The sequence below is a fragment of the Somniosus microcephalus genome, chromosome 21 (genome assembly GCF_052327205.1).
Source record: "Somniosus microcephalus isolate GS21.2 chromosome 21, FLI_Smic_1.0, whole genome shotgun sequence".
NCBI classification, from domain to species: domain Eukaryota; kingdom Metazoa; phylum Chordata; class Chondrichthyes; order Squaliformes; family Somniosidae; genus Somniosus; species Somniosus microcephalus.
The window spans coordinates 20,779,755-20,799,797 of NC_141007.1; the positions used below are offsets into that span (position 1 = coordinate 20,779,755).

Here is a 20,043-nt window from a genome sequence, read left to right on the forward strand (position 1 = left end):
GACTCCCCTGCTTTTATACTCCAACCCCCTTGAAATAAAGGCCAACATACCATTTGCCTTTTTGATTACTTGCTGTACCTGCATGCTAACTTTTTGTGTTTCATGCACAAGGACCCCCAGGTCCCTCTGAACTGTCGCATTTTGTAATCTCTCTGCATTTAAATAATAGTTTGCTTTTTTATTTTTCCTGCCAAAGTGGATAACCTCGCACTTTCCCACATTATACTCCATCTGCCAAATGTTTGCCCACTCACTTAGCCTGTCTATATCCCTTTGCAGATTCTTTGAGTCTTCTGCACAACTTGCTTTCCCACCCATCTTTGTATCATCCACAAACTTGGCTACATTACACTTGATCCCTTCATCCAAGTCATTAATGTAGATTGTAAATAGTTAGGGCCCCAGCACTGATCCTTGTGTCACGGAGCGACAGGATTAATATTTTAATCCCTGTCCTTGATGTGAGGGAAGTGATTGCCGGGAAAATATTTCTACCTCTCAATGTAACTCCCATTGCTGTGATATACAAACTCCGGCAGTGATTCATTGAAACCCTCATCCAGACTTGACTATTCCAATGCTTTCCAGGCCGGCCTTCCGTCTTCCATCCTCCATAATCTTCAGCTCATCCAAAACTCTGCTACCCATATCCGAATTCGCACCAAGTCCTGTTTACCCATCACCTCTGTGCTTGAGTCTGGAGGTGACAAAGGGAGGGATGAGGGTTTCAGTAGCAAATGGGCTAAGGTAGGGTGGAGGCGGGCAATGTTACAGAGGTGGAAGTAGGTGGTCTTTGTGATGGGAAAGCACATCTTGGGTTTGAATAGTATGGCAAGGTTGCAAACAATCTGGTTCAGCCTGAGACAGTGACTGGCTTTGGTCCTCCCAATGTTTAACTAGAGAATATTGCAGCTCACTCACAAATTGGGTTCAAGGGTTGGAAAAGTGTGAGAAACTACAGAGAATATAGAGTTCAATGCATTGTTGATGAAACCGTTGCACGCTCCCTGCCTCTCTGACTGACTCTTTCTGCCCCTACAGTCTGGGGGCTTCTACAGTGCCGAGGATGCAGATTCACACCCGACAGCCAAGTCCATTGAAAAAAGAGAGGGAGCTTTCTGTGTGTGGACAGAGCAGGAAATCCGAGAGCTTCTCCCAGATCCAATCTCGGATGCCGCGCAAAGCGTGACGATGGCGGATGTCTTTGCCCATCACTATGGCGTGAAAGAGAGTGGGAATGTCGACCCAGCACAGGTACTTGAAGAGAAAAAGAGATGCTAGATATCTAAAATAAAAAGAGTAAATGCTGGAAATACACAGCAGCTCATTCAGCACCCGAAGGCAAAAGACAGGTTAATATTTTAGATAGGATCTCTGATCAGAATTGACATAGTCAGGTTGAAGAAGCTCCTTAATAGGACTGACCAAAAATAAAGAGGGGAGAATAACAGACAAGAGATCAAAAGTTCACATCTGCATAAGCTGCAGAAGGGCCCCACCCAAAGGGTTAACCGATCTTTTTCTTTCAGATCCTGACAACATGCTATCTCTCAGCACATTTACAACGGAAAATGCCAATGTAAACTTGTCACGTTGTAATTACACTCTCCCATCAGTTGTGGTGCTGTGGCACTCAATATTGTAGCAATATTGCATCTCCCAATGCCTACGTCCTTGCTGCAGAGAAAGTCCTCCAACCAACTCGACTTATCTGCTTCCTCAATTGGCGTATATTTTGTTGTTTAACTATAAATAATATAAAATCAAAGTATTTTATAAAACTATGGACAGAACATAGATTTCAGAATGGCAACTGAATTACACCTGTGTGCCCTGGTCCAGATATCTCCCGTCCTCTAACCCTGCTTCATCTGAAGACTACACTTTGCCTTGTTTCCCCATGTGTGAAGCCATGGGAGATCGCCCAGTATGTGTATGTGTAAATAGATATATAGGTGTTTCCATTATTAATGGACCCAAGAATATTTGATGCACAAAAGGTTGACAATTCAAATGGCACATATAACCACAGAGGAAACTGTAGCCAATCCATGGCCACACTCTTCAACTGCCATTAAACCCTCTTATTGTCTAAGTCCAAACACGCAAATCTTCTCTCATATGTTATGAATTGCGTCCATTCATGTTATGAATTGTGCCCATTCAGACGCTGAGTTTGGGTCAGCTAGCCGAGGCTGATTGATAATGGTAGTGCATGTTTGTAAGGTTGCCCATGTTTGGGCATGTCTGACAATTTGAACTTAATCTTCACCACGCACTGTTCTGCAAGATTGTAACTCGATGTAGCTGCATCTAGAGGGAAGGAAAATATTGTGTGGCTAACTTAAAGGGGAAGGGACACGGGTTTAAAATGTGAGCCAGCTTATGTCTCCCACAAATTGGTTAAAAGGGGACTGTGTTTGACTGATCTGATACCTAATCCTACATGTTATGAAGGAAGTACTTCACTGTAACCTCCACCAGCCCTACAACCCTCCGAGATCTCTGCGCACCTTCAATTCTGGCCTCTTGTGCATCCCCGATTTTCATTGCTCCACCATTGGCGGTTGTGCCTTCAGCTTCCTAGGCCCTAAGCTCTGGAATTCCCTCCCTAAAATCCTCTGCCTCTCTATCTCTCGCTCCTTAGAACCTCCCACTTTGACCTGTCCTAATATCTCCTTATGTGGTGGCTTGGTGTCAGATTTGGTTTGCTAACACTCCTGTGAAGTTTTACTTCATTCAAAGCACTCTATAAATGCAAGTTGTTATTGTTATCGGCCTTGCATATAGCACGTGTCACACTTTAAAATATGCCCGGAGCTCCAAAAAATCTCTCTCCTGTACTAGAAACATAGAAGATAGGAGCAGGAGTAGGCCATTCGGCCCCTCGAGCCTGCTCCGCCATTCAATGCGGTCATGGCTGATCATCTAAGTTCAGTACCCGGTCCCTGCTTTCTCCCCATACCCCTTGATCCCTTTAGCCTTGAGAAATATATCCAACTCCTTCTTGAATATATTTAATGAATTGGCCTCTACTGCCTTCTGTGGTAGAGAATTCCACAGGTTCACCACTCTCTGGGTGAAGAAATTCCTCCTCATTTCTGTCCTAAAATGCCTACCCCTTATCCTTAGACTGTGACCCCTGGTTCTGGATTCCCCGACCATCGGGAACATCCTCCCTGCATCTAGTCTGTCCAGTCCTGCCAGAATTTTATAAGTTTCAATGAGATCCCCTCTCATTCTTCTAAACTCCAGCGAGTACAAGCCCAATCGACCCAATCTCTCCTCATACGTCATTCCTGCCATCCCAGGTATCAGCCTGGTGATTCTTCGCTGAACTCCTTCCATGGCAAGAATATCCTTCCTCAGATAAGGCGACTAAAACTGCACACAATACTCAAGATGTGGTCTCACCAAGGCCCTGTACAACTGCAGCAAGGCATCCTTGTTCCTGTACTCAAACCCTCTCGCTATGAAGGCCAACATACCATTTGCCTTCTTAACCGCCTGTTGCACCTGCATGCTTACCTTCAGCGACTGGTGCACAAGGACACCCAGGTCTCGTTGCACTTCCCCTTCTCCCAATCTATTGCCATTCAGATAATAATCTGCCTTCCTGTTTTTGACACCAAAGTGGATAACCTCACATTTATCCACGTTATATTGCATCTGCCATGCTTCTGCCCAATCACCCAACCTGTCCAAATCATCCTGTAGTTTCTCGGCATCCTCCTCACAGCACACACTCCCACCCAGCTTTGTGTCGTCTGCAAATTTGGAGATATGACATCTAGTTCCCTTGTCTAGATCATTAATATATATTGTGAATAGCTGGGGTCCAAGGACCGATCCCTGCGGTACCCCACTAGTCACTGCCTGCCACTCGGAAAAAGACCCGTTTATTCCAACTCTTTGCTTTCTATCTGCCAACCAGTTCTCTATCCAAGTCAATACCTTGCCCCCAATCCCATGTGCCTTAACTTTACACGCTAATCTCTTATGTGGGACCTTATCGAAAGCCTTCTGAAAGTCCAAATACACCACATCCACTGGTTCACATCTACGGACTTAAGAAAACACACTTTGTCACTATTTCCTTATCCCAAAGGTCTCCAAAACTGGGGCTTTTCTTGTATCATACCTGGGTCTGTTGTAGACTAATTGGTAGAGATTGATTGCTATGACTAGTCAACATCTCCATTATTGTTGTATCGTGCGACTACCAGGATGGTAGAAGGCAAACTAGATGGACCGTGGTCTTTTTTCGGCCAGCAATTGCTATGTTTCGCTGTTCTTGACTGGCTCAAATCTCCCACGAACCAATCAACAACTCTTTCCTCATATCCACTTACATCACTGTTTGTCACCAGGTCTCTCTCAAACTTACCCACCGTGAGAAAAGCCAGGGGAGATACAACAATAATTGAGTTAGCAGCACTGTAAAAGTAATGGCAAGTGTTGAAGGATATGAAGAATAGCAAGTGTATGAGGTGCCTTGCAAAAAAATGAAGGACTTTTTTTTAAACTCTGTTTAAACTCTGTCATTGTGACTCAGAATTGAAGATGTCAGTGGAGGGCAGCCAAGGTTGCTTCAGACGCTCATTAGCTCTTGCTAAGTACGTCAGTCATGGTAAGTAATAGCTGAATACAGAGTGTAGAGCGACAGAGAGCAGAAAATAATCAGCTTCACATCAATCCGATCAGAGAAGCTTTTATAGCCTCCTTGTGATCATTAAAAGAAAGAAAGAACTTGTATTTCTATAGCGCCTTTCATGACCTCAGGATGTCCCAAAGCACTTTACAGCTATTGAATTACTTTTGGAAGTGTAGTCACTGCTGTAATGTAGGAAACACTGCAGCCAAATTGCGCACAGCAAGCTCCCACAAACAGCAATATGATAATGGCCAGAAAATCTGTTTAGTGATGTTGGTTGGGGGATAAATGTTGACCAGGACACTGGGCAAACTGCCCCTACTCTTCTTTGAATAGTGCCATGGGACCTATTATGTCCACCTGAGAGGGTAGACGGGGCATCGGTTTAATGTCTCATCTGAAACACGGCACCTCCGACAGTGCAGCAGTCCCTCGGTACTGCACTGGAGTGTCAGCCTAGATTTTGTGCCTCTGGAGTGGGACTTGAACCCACAACCCTCTGACTTAGAGGTGAGAGTGCTACCCACTGAGCCACGGCTGACAGCTAGTAGGATTGGATGATGTGTTAGAGAAAACATTCATGATGGTGTGATGGGAAGTATCAGTATAATGGGCAGTATTTTGCGACCCCTACGGGTGCGTACGAGGTGCGCATGCGCCCGTAAGGGCCGCGCAAGTACTGGGTTTAGGCATGCGAAACACATGCGCTGAAACCCGGCACTTAACGATCCTCTTGACAGATCCTCCGCATCCCCAGGAGAGGGGCCTCTGCGGGTGGAGAGTTGCGCTATTTGCCCAACTTCCGCCCGCTGAAAGGCCGTGGAATTCTTACGCCTGGTAAGGCCTGCTTTTACCAGCATAAGAGTTTTAAAAAATAGAAAAATAAAATGTTATCACTCACTTATACATTTAAAACCCTGACCAATAAGGCAAGTTTATTTTTAGCCCCGTTAGAACATATACATTTTTTTTCCAAAAATTTAATTTTTGTTTAAAATATTTTATTAAAAGCCATTTTAGTTAATTTTTTATATGTAATATTTAAAAAATATATATTTCATGTGTTTGTGTATTTTTCAAGTCATCCCCATTCATACTTATGGGAGTTCTATATGTACTGATCTGTCAAAAGTATGAATGGGGATTCCCTTCTTTCATTGGTTGGGCTGGCCCACGTGATCCCAGGGGCGCTTGCGAACCGCATGCACCCCTGGGATATGTGGGCCTCTGCGCATTTCTACCAGGAGAGGCCCAGGATCGTAGAAAATTTGATCTGCCCGCGGGAAGCCTCCGATTGCAAATTCAGGCCCGTTGTGTCACCAGGTGCTGAACCTGTAGATGTTCTCCAGCCTGAGATTTAATTGGTGTTCTGCCAGTTGCTGCGTAGCTACAGGTAACTTGAACAAAACCATCTCTGATTAGCAAAATTAAGTCTCTCTAGATTTTGCAAGAAAACTGCTTTTCCTGGAAAGATTTTGCTGTTAATTTTGAGAAGCGGATTTGATACGCTTATCAATTACTTCATAAAAGGTGATGAGTCGAAGAAGAGATGATGAGTCGAAAGAAGAGATGAATAAGGCTTTTATTAGCTAAGAAGAGACCATGCTTCTTCGTGAGTGACTGAACAAGTCTGAACGAAACCCACACAGTGGTGGGTGGAGTCAGCTGAGGCATGCCTCCATACACAGCGCCACCCAGAGGTGGCAATATACAATACAGTGGTTTACCACATTCACCCCTTGTTTAATGTGAAGTCCGGCGGGGTGAAGGGTACTACAAGTTAAGTCTATCAGGAGGCCTTGTCTGACGTCCTGATCGTCGTGGTGGCGGCGGTGGTGTTACAGCATCCGACGTCGGGTCTGGTGTCTGGGTGGTTGGCGAAGATTCCTGGGGCTTTGGCATGCCGTCTGCAAGGGTTGGGTTGGGAGGGGTGGTGGGGGATAACAGTGGTAAGGGGGATAACGGTGGTAAGGGGGATAACGGTGGTAATTCAGGGGTACCCGAGGGTGCGAGATCTCGTATGGAGACCGTGTCCTCCCGCCCGTCTGGGTATGTCACCCAGGCATACTGGGGGTTGGCGTGTAGGAGGTGCACCCGCTCGACCAGGGGGTCCGTTTTATGCATCCTCACGTGCCTCCGCAGTAGGACGGGCCCAGGAGAAGTCAACCATGCCGGTAGCGAGGTTCCCGATGTAGACTTCCGGGGGAAAACGAACATTTTCTCATGAGGGGTCGCATTAGTGGCAGTACAAAGCAGTGACCGAATGGAGTGGAGCGCTGCAGGGAGGACCTCCTGCCAGCGGGAGGTCGGAAGGCCCTTAGATTTTAGTGCTAAGAGGACTGCCTTCCAAACCGTCGCGTTCTCCCTTTCCACCTGGCCGTTCCCCCGGGGGTTGTAACTGGTGGTCCTGCTCGTGGCGATACCTCTTGTTAGCAGGTACTGCCGAAGTTCGTCGCTCATGAACGATGAGCCCCTGTCGCTATGTATATAGCTGGGGAACCCGAACAGAGCGAAGATGTCATTCAGACACTTGATGACCGTGGTACTGGTCATGTCTGGGCAAGGGATGGCAAAGGGGAAACGGGAGTACTCATCAACTATGTTGAGGAAGTACACATTGCGGTCAGCGGAGGGGAGGGGCCCTTTAAAATCGACGCTCAGGCGTTCGAAGGGGCGGGTGGCCTTGATCAGGCTTGCTCTGTCCGGCCTATAGAAGTGCGGTTTGCACTCGGCGCAGATTTGGCAGCTCTTGGTCATGGTCCTGACCTCCTCGATGGAGTAGGGCAGGTTACGGGATTTGATAAAATGGAAAAACCTGGTGACCCCCGGGTGGCAGAGGTCATTGTGGAGGGACTGCAGCCTATCACTCTGCGCGTTGGCGCATGTACCACGTGATAGGGCATCTGGGGGCTCATTGAGTTTCCCTGGCCGATACAAGATATCATAATTGTAGGTGGAGAGTTCGATTCTCCACCTCAAGATCTTGTCGTTCTTGATTTTACCCCTCTGCTTATTATTAAACATAAAAGCTACTGAATGCTGGTCAGTGAGCAGGGTAAATCGTTTCCCGGCCAGGTAATGCCTCCAGTGACGCACCGCTTCTACAATAGCCTGGGCCTCCTTTTCGACGGAGGAGTGTCTCGTCTCGGGGCCCTGGAGGGTCCTTGAGAAAAAGGCCACGGGTCTGCCCGCCTGGTTAAGGGTCGCGGCTAGGGCGAAGTCGGAGGCATCGCTCTCCACTTGGAAGGGGATGGACTCATCCACCGCGTGCATTGCGGCCTTCGCGATATCGTTCTTGATAAGAGTGAAGGCTGCACACGCCTCTGGTGTCAGGGGGAAGGAGGTGGCTTTGATGAGGGGCCTGGCTTTGTCTGCATAGAGGGGCACCCACTGGGCGTAGTAGGAGAAAAACCCCAGGCATCTCTTCAGTGCTTTTTGGCAGTGGGGAAGGGGTAGCTCCATTAGGGGGCGCATTCTGTCGGGGTCGGGCCCGATGACTCCGTTCTCCACCACGCAGCCGAGGATGGCCAGGCGCTTGGTGTGAAACATACATTTTTCCTTATTGTACGTTAGGTTCAGCCGTTGGGCCGTACGGAGGAAATTTGCTAGATTAACGTCGTGGTCCTGCTGGTCGTGGCCGCAGATGGTGACGTTATCCAAATAGGGGAAGGTTGCCCGCAGCGCGTTCTGGTCAACCATTCGGTCCATCTCCCTTTGGAAGACCGAAACCCCGTTGGTGACGCCGAAGGGGACCCTAAGGAAGTGGTAGAGGCGGCCGTTTGCCTCGAAGGCAGTATACTGGCGGTCCTCATGGCGGATGGGCAGCTGGTGGTACGCTGACTTAAGGTCGATGGTGGAGAATACTTTGTATTGCGCAATCTGATTGACCATATCAGATATGCGAGGGAGGGGGTACGCGTCCAGCTGGGTGTACCGGTTTATGGTTTGGCTGTAGTCGATTACCATGCGGCGTTTTGCAGTGGTTTTAACGACTACAACCTGGGCTCGCCAGGGGCTAGTGCTACCTTCGATAATGCCCTCCTTCAAGAGCCGCTCCACCTCAGAGCTGATAAAAGCTCTGTCCCCGGCACTGTACCGCCTGCTTTTGGTAGCGATGGGTTTACAGTCGCGGGTGAGGTTAGCGAACAGGGGAGGGGGGGGGACTTTTAATGTAGAAAGGCTGCAGGTGGTTTGCAGCGGGCGATTTAAAAGTTGTTGGTTGCAGACTGTGAGTGGGGGGAGGGGTCCACCGTATGCTAGTGTGACACTCTTAAGGTGGCACTGAAAATCCAACCCTAGCAGGACGGCAGCGCAAAGACGGGGCAGGACTAGCAGTTTAAATTTTTTATATTCAGTGCCCCCTACTGACAGGGTCACCACACAGTAGCCGCTGATGTCCATTGACTGGGACTTGGACGCCATAGAAATGCGATGGTGCGTTGGCAGAATCGTGAGGGAGTGGCTACGTACCGTGTCGGGGTGGACGAAACTCTCTGTGCTCCCGCTGTCGATCAGGCAACTGGTGGCGCGGCCGTTTACCGCGATATCCATCATGGAGCTGGATAGATGGTGAGGGAGGGCTTGATCCAGCGTCACGGAGGCCAGTATGTGGCTTAGTGAGTCACTATAGTCATCCGCCGAGACGGTGGTCGGTTCCGGTGACGAAATGGCGGTTGAGTGCGTTGGATACGATGGCGGCGGATGCCATGCAGCCGGGGGTACACAAAATGGCGGATAAGATGGCTGCTCCCACGGCCCGCACGCTGCGCTGCTGGCTGGCTTCCCCTTGCAGGCGTTAGCGTAATGGCCTTTCTTCCCGCAGCCCGAGCAGGTAGCTGTCTTAGCTGGGCAGTGCGCTCTGGGATGTTTTAACTGGCCACAGAAATAGCATTTTTGGGCCTGGTTACTGGGCATCGAAGCAGTTCTTACCGGAGGCTGCTGTCTCGGTTGGGTCGCTGCAGCGGTTGGTGCCGGGGGCGGCGGTCCCGTGTCCCACGGTTTCGATTGCCATGTCTCGGCGCCGTTACGGGGGTATGCCTCGAGGTTTCGGTGGGCCTCCTCTAACGAGAGCGCAAGGGCAATGGCCGTCTTCAGGTCGGGTTCCTTGCTTTCTAGCAGTCTCTGCCGGGTGTGGTCTGACTGGAGGCCCCTGACGAAGGCATCACAGGCGAGTCCCTGCGCGTGCTCCACAGCCGTTACCGCTTTACAATCGCAGTCTCTGCAGAGTGCCAGTAGCGCCCGTGCAAATGCCCCTACCGATTCTCCCGGTTGCTGCCTGCGGGATCCCAAGAGGTGTCGGGCGTAAATTGTGTTCACTGGGCGCGTATATTGCCCTTTTAGTAGCTCGAGGGCCGCCACGTACGTATTAGAGTCCCGGATTAGCATATATACTTGATGGCTCACCTGGGCGGTCAAAATTTTCAGTTTGTGATCCTCCTCTGTAACCTGTGAGATTGCGAGGAAGGATTCAAAGCAGCTCAGCCAGTGTTCAAACTTGGCTGATGCACCCACATCTTGAGGGTCGAGGTCCAGGCGTGGTGGTCTGAGGGCTCTCAGCAATGTCTGCTGTATCCGTTGCTGTTGTTGCTCCTCAGGTGTCGCCATTTAACTTTTAGCTAATAAAATTGATACGCTTATCAATTACTTCATAAAAGGTGATGAGTCGAAGAAGAGATGATGAGTCGAAAGAAGAGATGAATAAGGCTTTTATTAGCTAAGAAGAGACCATGCTTCTTCGTGAGTGACTGAACAAGTCTGAACGAAACCCACACAGTGGTGGGTGGAGTCAGCTGAGGCATGCCTCCATACACAGCGCCACCCAGAGGTGGCAATATACAATACAGTGGTTTACCACAGGATTCCTAATTTTGAAACTTGAAGTTCAGTCGTTATCTGTAGTTTATACTTGAGCATGCAAGCGCTTGGCTGGTTGATCACCAAAGCTGGTCCTCCCAGTAAAGCAGTTGAAGCAAACCCAACCAGTTCCAGAATAGAAAGGAGACTTATTTTCCAATTGGACCCATTTTCTGGTGAGGTGCAGCTCGGCTCTGATGTACCAGAAGGAAGTTGTCCTCCAACCAAAGGAGTTGCTAGAGTAGATAGAGAGAACAAGGGCTCATAACCTTAAAATTAGAGCTAGGCCGTTCAGGGGTGATGTTAGGAAGTACTTCTTCACACAAAGGGTAGTGGAACTCTGGAACTCTTCCCCTCTCCTAAAAAACTGCTGAGGCTGGGTGGATTGGAAAATGTCAAAACTGAAATTGATAGGTTTTTCTTAGGCAAGGGTATTAAGGATTACAGAACCAAGGTGGATAAATGGAGTTAAGATACAGACCAGCCATGATCAAATTGAATGGGCTCGAGGGGCTGAATGACCTACTCCTGTTCCTATGTTCCAACCAAAAGACTAAAATGGCGCTTATAAAAAGTTTAGCTGCCATGGACCTACCAACAGCATTGCATCTAATTGATTTTGGTGGAGGCCTTTCTTTAATTGAGAGGCCTAGATGAAGGATTTAACTCCCTGGTGCTGAACACTAACAACATTGGAGAGGGTCGTAGAGAAGAGACAGCACCCAAACACGGGTGATCTCGAGAAGTAACAATGAAGTGATAGCAAGCTTGGGTTTTAAATACCTGTAGATTGTAAAACAAAACGAAGATTGAGGGAGTTATGTAGTTCCAGAGTTTATTTGCGGGGTGGGGGGGGGGTGGTGGCGGGTGAGGAATCCTAAGGTGAATGTGATTTTATAAAATTATGCATTCGCTTTTCACACAGTGAGGATGCTGGGAGGAGAAAGTATGTGTGAACAGCTTGACCCCATTTTGTAGGAAGCAGCATGAAACTGAAACATATGAAAGACCCATTACCACATCTGCCAGTCCAGCTGAGTCGGTGACTGGTCAAAGGGAGGTAGGATCAGGTCAATTAGCGCTTTTATTTCCTGTGTATTTGGAAAGCATCTCGCAAGAAATCAGGCAATGCTGAAGAAACACAGCATCTACCATGGGTATACTGTCCTCCCTACGTGTATGTGTCTGTACGCAGTTAGACAGCCAGCTAAACTCCTTTCAATAACGACATGGGAGTCAGGATGTAGCGTCCAAGCTCCGGTGTTTAATAATGACCCACTTGCATGAGGTCAGTGAAACAATACAAATCAGTTGCATTGGGTTGGAGTAAAACTGAGAAAGAAAAAAGAAAGAAATGCACCTTGTTACATACATGAGATATAACTAACATCTAAACATGAATATGTAATGAAACCATTCAACTCACAGGCAATGCTTTCGAAGGCGTAACAATGTAAGATTACAGCGGATTAACTTGCAGCATGCTCCATGCTGCTATGACCTCTTTGTTTGCTATCACTATACTACTTCCTGTTGAGTGACCCTACTGGCCATTTCCATTTACTGCCACCTACTGGCGGCAACAAAACGAAACTCCTGCAATTATAAGGCAGAACACTCCCCGCCTGGCGTTTATTAGATGCCACGACTTATAAAACATACAGATCTGTGGAATCAATAACACTCAGTCCTCCTCAGGTAAGAGGAGTACGACCTCTGAGATGGGTCTTCTAATGTATGTAATGTATGTATATACCCTAAGGGAGAGAACTACTTTTTACAGCTCCTGTATACTGTAGTACCGGCAGTGACCACACCTGTATATAAACCCTGAGTAGTGATCTGTATAGTTAGTTCTAGAGTAACCCTCATTCAGTAAACACCTGTTGAATCGTTCCCTGCAGTCTGTTGTCTGATTATTGAAGGACACAACATTAAGATACACGGACATAACATTGGCGACGACGCAGATTCGAACCTGCCTGCAACTCTGCATCACCTCCCAGGGATTCGCTCCTGGAGAACAGTGGAAGAAGGTCAAGTCCAGAAGCACGGGCGTCGACCACGGGCAACCGCCCAGTCATCCAGCGGAGATTTGAGCATCGCAGGGGAGGCTGTCGAGAGCCAGGCTTGGCTTTTCAGTCACGGTGGTCCAGCGAAAACGGGCTGGCAACAGGTACTGCGCAGACCCTTCTCGGGCAGCGGCGGGCTAGAGCCCGACCAAGCGGCACAGAAAAAGGCCGAGTAGCGTCGACGGGGGAGAGAGAGAGGACAGGGCGCAGCCGGTGTTCAGGACCGAGCGGCGTCAACGGGGGAGAGAGACGAGAGAGAGCAGAGCGCAGCCGGTGTTCAAGGGCCGAGCAGCGTCAACGGGGGAGAGAGGCGCGCAGGAAAACGCGAGGCGCTGCCATTGCCACGAGGACTGCAGAGAGCGGCGTTGGCAGCAGCGCAGGAGCAGCGCGCGAAACCCACAGGGCGTCGCCATTTGCCACGAGGACCACCGAGAGCGGCGTTACCAGCAGCGCGGGAGACGCCATTTTAAGCCGCAGCGGGGAAGAAAGGAAAGCGCGGGAGACGCCATTTTAAGCCAGTCTAACCACACCCAAAAATGCCGAAGAGTGGCAGTATCACAGCGTTCGACGATGAAGTTAAAGATTGGACGACATATGTCGAAAGCATAGAAGTATACTGCAAGGCGAATGAAGTGCCAGATGACAAGAAAGCGCTGGTATTGTTGAATGCAATGGGTGCAAAAACGTATGGCTTACTATGAAACCTAGTAACCCCAGAGAAGCCAGTAGAAAAGGATTTTGAAAACATAGTGTCAATCCTACAGGACCACTTAAGCCCCACACCGCTGCTGATAGCAGAAAGATTTAAGTTTCACAAAAGGAACCAGCATAAAGATGAAAGTAATGCTGAGTATTTAACGGAACTGCGCAAGCTATCGAAACACTGCCAGTTTGGAACGGGACTAGCAGATACTTTAAGGGACAAGTTTGTGTGTGGGCTTCAAAGTGAAGGAACCCAGAAACGGCTTCTATCAGAAAAGGATCTTACGCTGGACAAGGCTTTCAGCATTGCAATATCACACGAAGCAGCAGCACGGGGCGCTGCAGAGATACAACGGAGACCGCAAGAATATGGCGCAAATGAAATGTCATACGGAACAGTGAAGTGCTATCGCTGCGGCAGAACAACACACGACCATAATGATTGCTGGTTCAAGGACAAAGTGTGCAGACAGTGTGGAAAAGTAGGACACAGAGCAAGAGTCTGCAGGTCGGGAAAGAAAACCAGCAGCAAGAAATTTCCACAGGAGAAGTACAAGAAGGTACATAAGGTGACGGAGAGTAGTTCAGACGAACAGAAGAGTGATACAGACTCCGGAAGCAAGGAGCTGGGTTGTCTGAAACTACATAATGTGATCAAAACGGAGGATCACCAAACTATCTGGGTCACGCTCAAGATAGCAGGAGTCCAAGTGAAAATGGAATTGGACACAGGATCAGCCCTAACAGTCATAAGCCGAAGGGATTACAAGCGGCTATTCTCACATATACTCTTGAGAGATACAAAGATTGTCTTGAAGACGTACACGGGGCAAAAAGTCTACCCCAAAGGAAAAATAAGGGTGAGCGTTATATATAACGGCAAGGAAACACCAAAAATGGACCTATATGTATTGCCAGATGGAGGACCACCACTACTAGGACGTGAATGGATCCGGAAGATACAGCTAGATTAGCATTCCATACAAGCACTGACTGTAGATGCCAAAAAGGATGACGACGTCACACCTGGACGACTGTCAAAAATGCTAACTGACGCACAAGAAGTGTTCCAGCAGGGACTCGGAACACTAAAAGGCATAACAGCGACGATCAAAATAGAGGAAAATGCAAGCCCAAAGTTTTTTAAGGCCAGACCGGTACCTTATGCGATTCGCCCAGCCGTCGAAGCAGAGCTGGAAGGTTTGGAACGTTCAGGAGTACTGTCCAAAGTGGACTGGAGCGAGTGGGCTACACCCATCGTTCCTGTAATGAAGAGGTCGTTGAGTAATACACCTGGGGAACCAAAGAAGGTTCGCATCTGTGGGGACTTTAAGGTGACAGTGAACCCAATCCTTCACACGGTACAATATCCGCTTCCGCGGATTGAAGATATTTTCGCCTCGCTATCTGGAGGGAAACGCTTCACTAAGATTGATCTGGCCCAGGCGTACCTGCAAATGGAGGTAGAAGAAGCCTCGAAACAGTACCTCACGATCAACACTCATAAAGGTCTCTACCAATACAACCGGCTGGTGTTCGGGGTAGCATCAGCTTCGGCTATTTGGCAAAGGGCAATGGAACAAGTCCTGCAAGGGATTCCAGGGACCCAGTGTTATTTGGACGACATCCTGGTCACGGGCAAAAATGACAGTGCTCACCTCGCCAACCTGGAGCAGGTGCTCACTAGATTGAAGGATTATGGGCTCCGAGCTAATCGCCACAAATGCGAGTTTTTCCAGAAGCAGATCTCGTATTGTGGCCACGTTATTGATAAAGAGGGGTTACATAAGTCCCCTGAAAAGATTGAGGCAGTAGTCAAGGCTCCAGCACCGGAAAATGTGTCACAACCGAGGTCGTTCCTCGGGCTGGTGAACTGCTACCATAAGTTCTTGCCGAATTTGTCTACCGTACCACACCCACTGAACACCCCACTGCAAATGGGGGTACCATGGAAGTGGAGTGACGAATGTAAATGAGCTTTCCAGAAGAGCAAAGCATTGATCACATCAAAAGAGGTGTTGGTTCATTTCAACCCAGCACTACCAATTCGGTTGGCGTGTGATGCATCACCCTATGGCATTGGAGCGGTGCTGTCGCACAAATTCCCGGATGGCTCGGAGAGGCCAGTAGCCTTTGCGTCTCGGTCACTAACCTCAGCCGAGCGTAACTACGCCCAGATTGACAGGGAGGCCCTCAGCCTAGTGTGGGGAGTGAAAAAGTTCAATCACTATCTGCACGGGCAAAAGTTCACCTTGCTGACTGGCCACGAACCACTTGTCTCCATCTTTAATCCAAAGAAGGGCGTTCTGGTGATGACTGCGCAACGGCTACAAAAATGGTCCCTTTTTCTAGGAGCGCACCAATATGAAATCGAGTATAAGGGCACAAAACAGCATGGAAACGCTGATGGGCTATCATGCCTGCCACTGCCTACTGCGGAGGAAGCACTAGCAGTGGATCCTGTCGAAATATTTCATTCGACTATAATTGAATGCTTGCCAGTAACTAACGCTGGTATAGAGAAGGAGACCCGAAATGACCCGACACTGTCTCGGGTATATGATTTGACGGTGAAGGGATGGCCAGCACATGGCGACTCACTGTTGCCTGCATTCTCATCCAGAAGAGAACAGCTGTCACTATGCCAGGGGACCTTGATGTGTGGATCCCGAGTGGTAATTCCACCCAAGTTAAGGGAGAGAGTGCTCAATGAGCTTCACGAAGGTCATTTGGGAGGGGTGAAAATGAAAAGCCTGGCTAGGGCTTATGTGTGGTGGCCGGGGATCGATCAGCAAATCGAGGACCTGACAAAGAGCTGCTCAGGATGCCAGACGGTCCAAAATGCACCACCACATGCCCCTCTACACCCATGGGAGTGGCCATCAGCTCCATGGCAACGGGTGCATATTGATTTTGGTGGTCCATTCATGGACTCAATGTTTTTAATAGCCGTGGATGCGCACTCGAAATGGCCTGAGGTGATCAAAATGTCCTCCACCACCACGGAGGAAACTGTTGCAGTCCTACGGACCATGTTTGCCAGGAACGGCTTGTCAGAGCAGATTTGCTCTGATAACGGACCACAGTTTGTGTCCGAAGAGTTTCGAAGATTTATGAAAAGGAATGGGGTAAGGCATTACACATCCGCCCCGTATCATCCAGCCACAAATGGATTGGCTGAGAGGTTCGTACAAACCTTTAAAAAAGCAGTAAAGGCCATGTGCGATGACGACATTCCACTGCAGCATAAGGTGGACAATTTCCTGTTAGCCTACAGAAATGCGACACATGCAGTCACCAACCAGGCCCCGGCCATGATGTTCTTTAACCGAAGGTTGAGATCTCGTCTGGATTTGCTCAGACCAAATGTACGAAGAGATGTTGAGAATAAGCAATTCCAGCACATCAATGAGAAGCCGACAAGGAGCTTCAATGTAGGGCAACCAGTCTTGGCCCGCGACTACCGAACAGAGAAATGGCAACCAGGAACGATATGCACACGGCAGGGGCCACTAATGTACACAGTGGATGTTGGGGAGAACATTGTGAGACGCCATGCTGACCAGATCCTAGAGTCACAGGAACGAGTCAACCCCGTGTCTCGGCCATACGTACCTGGTGAGGAACCCGACGTACAGGTCGCATCTACCTCAGAAACAATAGCATTGGAAGCTGATGAATCAACTGACGACAGGGTGCTAGAATCGCCTCCGCACCAAGAGCGAGACACTCGGGAAAGGCGTTATCCAGAAAGAATCAGGAAGCCTCCCCAGAGACTGAATCTATGAATGGACTATTTTCATATAACATTGTATATTAAAAATGTTAATTGTTAAATGAGTATTATGGTACTGTTAATCTAAAAGTGGAGGAATTGTAATGTGTGTATATATACCTTAAGGGAGAGAACTACTTTTTACAGCTCCTGTATACTGTAGTACCGGCAGTGACCACACCTGTATATAAACCCTGAGTAGTGATCTGTACAATTAGTTCTAGAGTAACCCTCATTCAGTAAACACCTGTTGAATCGTTCCCTGCAGCCTGTTGTCTGATTATTGAAGGACACAACATTAAGATACACGGACATAACAGGTCTGAAGAACTTTTTGACCGTCCCTTGAACAGTGGCCTTCACCTCTATCTTTCGCACCCTGTCGTCTTTGCTGGGGAAGACAGAGGTGACACGACCCATAGGCCACTCATTGCGGGATACTTGGCTTTCTTTCAGTAAGACGATGTCACCTTCTTGGAGACTCCGACGAGCCTCGTTCCACTTCCGCCAGCTTTGCAAAGTGGGAAGGTACTCGGTGCGCCAGCGGCTCCAGAACTTACTGGCCAAGGCTTGTACTCTTCTCCACTGGCCCTTCAGGAGGTCTTTGTCAGTGAAGTCTCCAGGAGGAGTGGGTACACAGCCCTTCTGTGTGAGTAACATGTTTGGAGTCGAAAGGAATGGTGAATCTGGATCGGAAGAAACAGGAACAAGGGGCCTCGCATTAATGATTGCTGACACTTCAGCCATGAAGGTGCACAGCACTTCGTGCGTCAGCTGAGGTGGTCTGTTCTGTCGCAACATTGAGTCCAGAATGCGCCGCGACACTCCAATCATGCGCTCCCACGCACCACCCATGTGTGAAGCATGTGGAGGATTAAATTCCCATGTGCAACCTTGCTGGCTTAGATATGTCAGGATGCTTGGCCTTTGGTTGTGTTCATTCCCTAACTCTAGCTCTCGACAGGCTCCAATAAAATTTGTTCCACAGTCGGATTTTAACTGCTTTGCTGGCCCGCGGATGGCGAAGAATCTTCGTAATGCATTAATGCAGCTGGACGTGTCCATGGACTCGATCACTTCTATATGCACAGCTCTTGTGCTCATACAAGTGAATAGCATAGCCCAGCGTTTGCTATGAGCGGCGCCTCCTCTGGTGCGGCGAGTAGTGATAGTACAAGGGCCAAAAACATCCAGGCCGACGTATGAAAATGGTGGCGATGAACTAAGTCATTCCGGAGGCAGATCAGCCATCTTCTGCTCCTCCGTTCTCCATCTGAGCTTTCTGCATGTGACGCATTGGTGTAAGACAGATCCAATCAACCGCTTGCCGCTGACAATCCACAAGCCGGCTGCTCGAATGGCTCCCTCAGTGAACTGGCGGCCCTGGTGTTCTATCAGTTCATGGTGGTGTCTTGTGAGCAATGTTGTGATGTGGCTTTGATGTGTCAGGACAACAGGACTCCTTTCTTGCAAGCTCAGTTCTGCATGCGTCAGCCGTCCTCCAATTCTGATGAGGCCGTCATTCAAAACTTGATTCAGTTTCCACAGTGAACTGGTCTTGGTAATGGTTCTTTTTTCAGCAAGTGCTCTGTACTCCTCAGAGTACGCCTGAACTTGAACTGACCTGATGATAATGTTCTCAGCTGCAGCCAACTCGTCTGGGGAACGAGGCTTCCTGCACCAGTGCCAACCTCTGCATTTGTTTGACGAGCTGCCAGGATCGGACTTGTGAGAGCGAGCCACATGGATTAAGAAAGCTATGGCTCTAACGAGCGATCGCCAGGTTGAAAAGCGTTCAAAGCGCTCACAGGTAAGTAGGCTCTCTTGGGTGTGAGTCATTAAGCTGATCACATGAGGACAGACCTCCACATCTAGTTCTGGGCTGACGAGCTTGAATGATTCTTGTGCCGTTTGGTCAGGTTTGGGTAAGAAAGCTGGCCCGGTAAACCACATTGTACTGGAGAGCTGGGAGGCAGGCACTGACCTGGTGGCGAGGTCAGCTGGATTCAGCTCTGTGGGCACATAGTGCCACTGGTCGGGGCATGTTGATTGTCTTATTCGCTGAACTCTTGTGTACATATATGAAGAATCTCTTTGACTCATTGGAGATGTAACCGAGCACAACTTTGCTGTCACAGTAGAATTTCACTGCATCAAGCTTGAAATCTATCTCATCCAGGATGAGATCCGCCATCTCCACCGCTAATACTGCAGCGCATAACTCCAGGCCTGGTATGGTGCGCTCTGGCCGGGGTGTCAACCTCGCCTTTCCCAGGACAAATCCCACGTTGCTTTGGCCCTCATCATCCAGGGATCTCAGGTAGGCTACCACGCCAATAGCTTTCTCGGACGCATCTGAGAATACACACAACTCGGTGCGTTTGGATTTGGAGAGTGTGTCTGGTGAGTAGGTGCGTGGGATATGAAGATTTTTTAGATTTTTGAGGGACTTTCTCCATGTCTCCCATTCTGTTAACCTGCCTTCGGGGAGTGGAGAGTCCCAGTCGCTCGTGTCTGTGCAGAGTTCTCGTAGTAGGGCTCTCCTCTGAATAGTCACGGGCGCCACCATGCCGAGAGGGTCAAAGAGCAAGTTGACCGTTGACAGCACTCCACGGCGTGTAAATGGCTTGTCACCTACAGACACTGCAAAGGTGAAGGTGTCAGATTCAATTTCCCAATGTAAACCAAGGCTTAGCTGGGCTGGCATGGTTTCGTCGCTGAGGTCTAAGTCTTTAATGCCCTTGGCGAGATCCTCAGCTGGAAAGGCCTTCATCACTGCTACACTGTTTGAGGCAATTTTGTGCAGCCTCAGGTTGGACTGTGCTAATGAAGCTTGAGTTCGCTTCAGCAGGTTGATGGCTTCTGCTTCTGAAGGTAAGGATATGAGGCCATCATCAACATAAAAATGTCTCTCCACAAACTGTCTTGTGTCTTTTCCATGCTTGTGTTCTCCCTCTTTGGCTGCACTTCTGAGCCCATAGATGGAG

General features: G+C 48.8%; 1 protein-coding gene across 6 annotated transcripts in view; it reads left to right on the top strand.

Annotated features, from left to right (window-relative positions):
- The window catches only part of spata20 (spermatogenesis associated 20), a 475,652-nt gene that overhangs the window by 93,954 nt on the left and 361,655 nt on the right, over nt 1–20,043 (top strand). For all 6 annotated transcript variants that reach the window (XM_085963329.1, XM_085963324.1, XM_085963327.1 and 3 more), the window contains exon 10: nt 1,042–1,254. In XM_085963329.1, the coding sequence (XP_085819455.1) occupies nt 1,042–1,254 (213 nt within the window). The remainder of the gene's footprint in view (nt 1–1,041; nt 1,255–20,043) is intronic.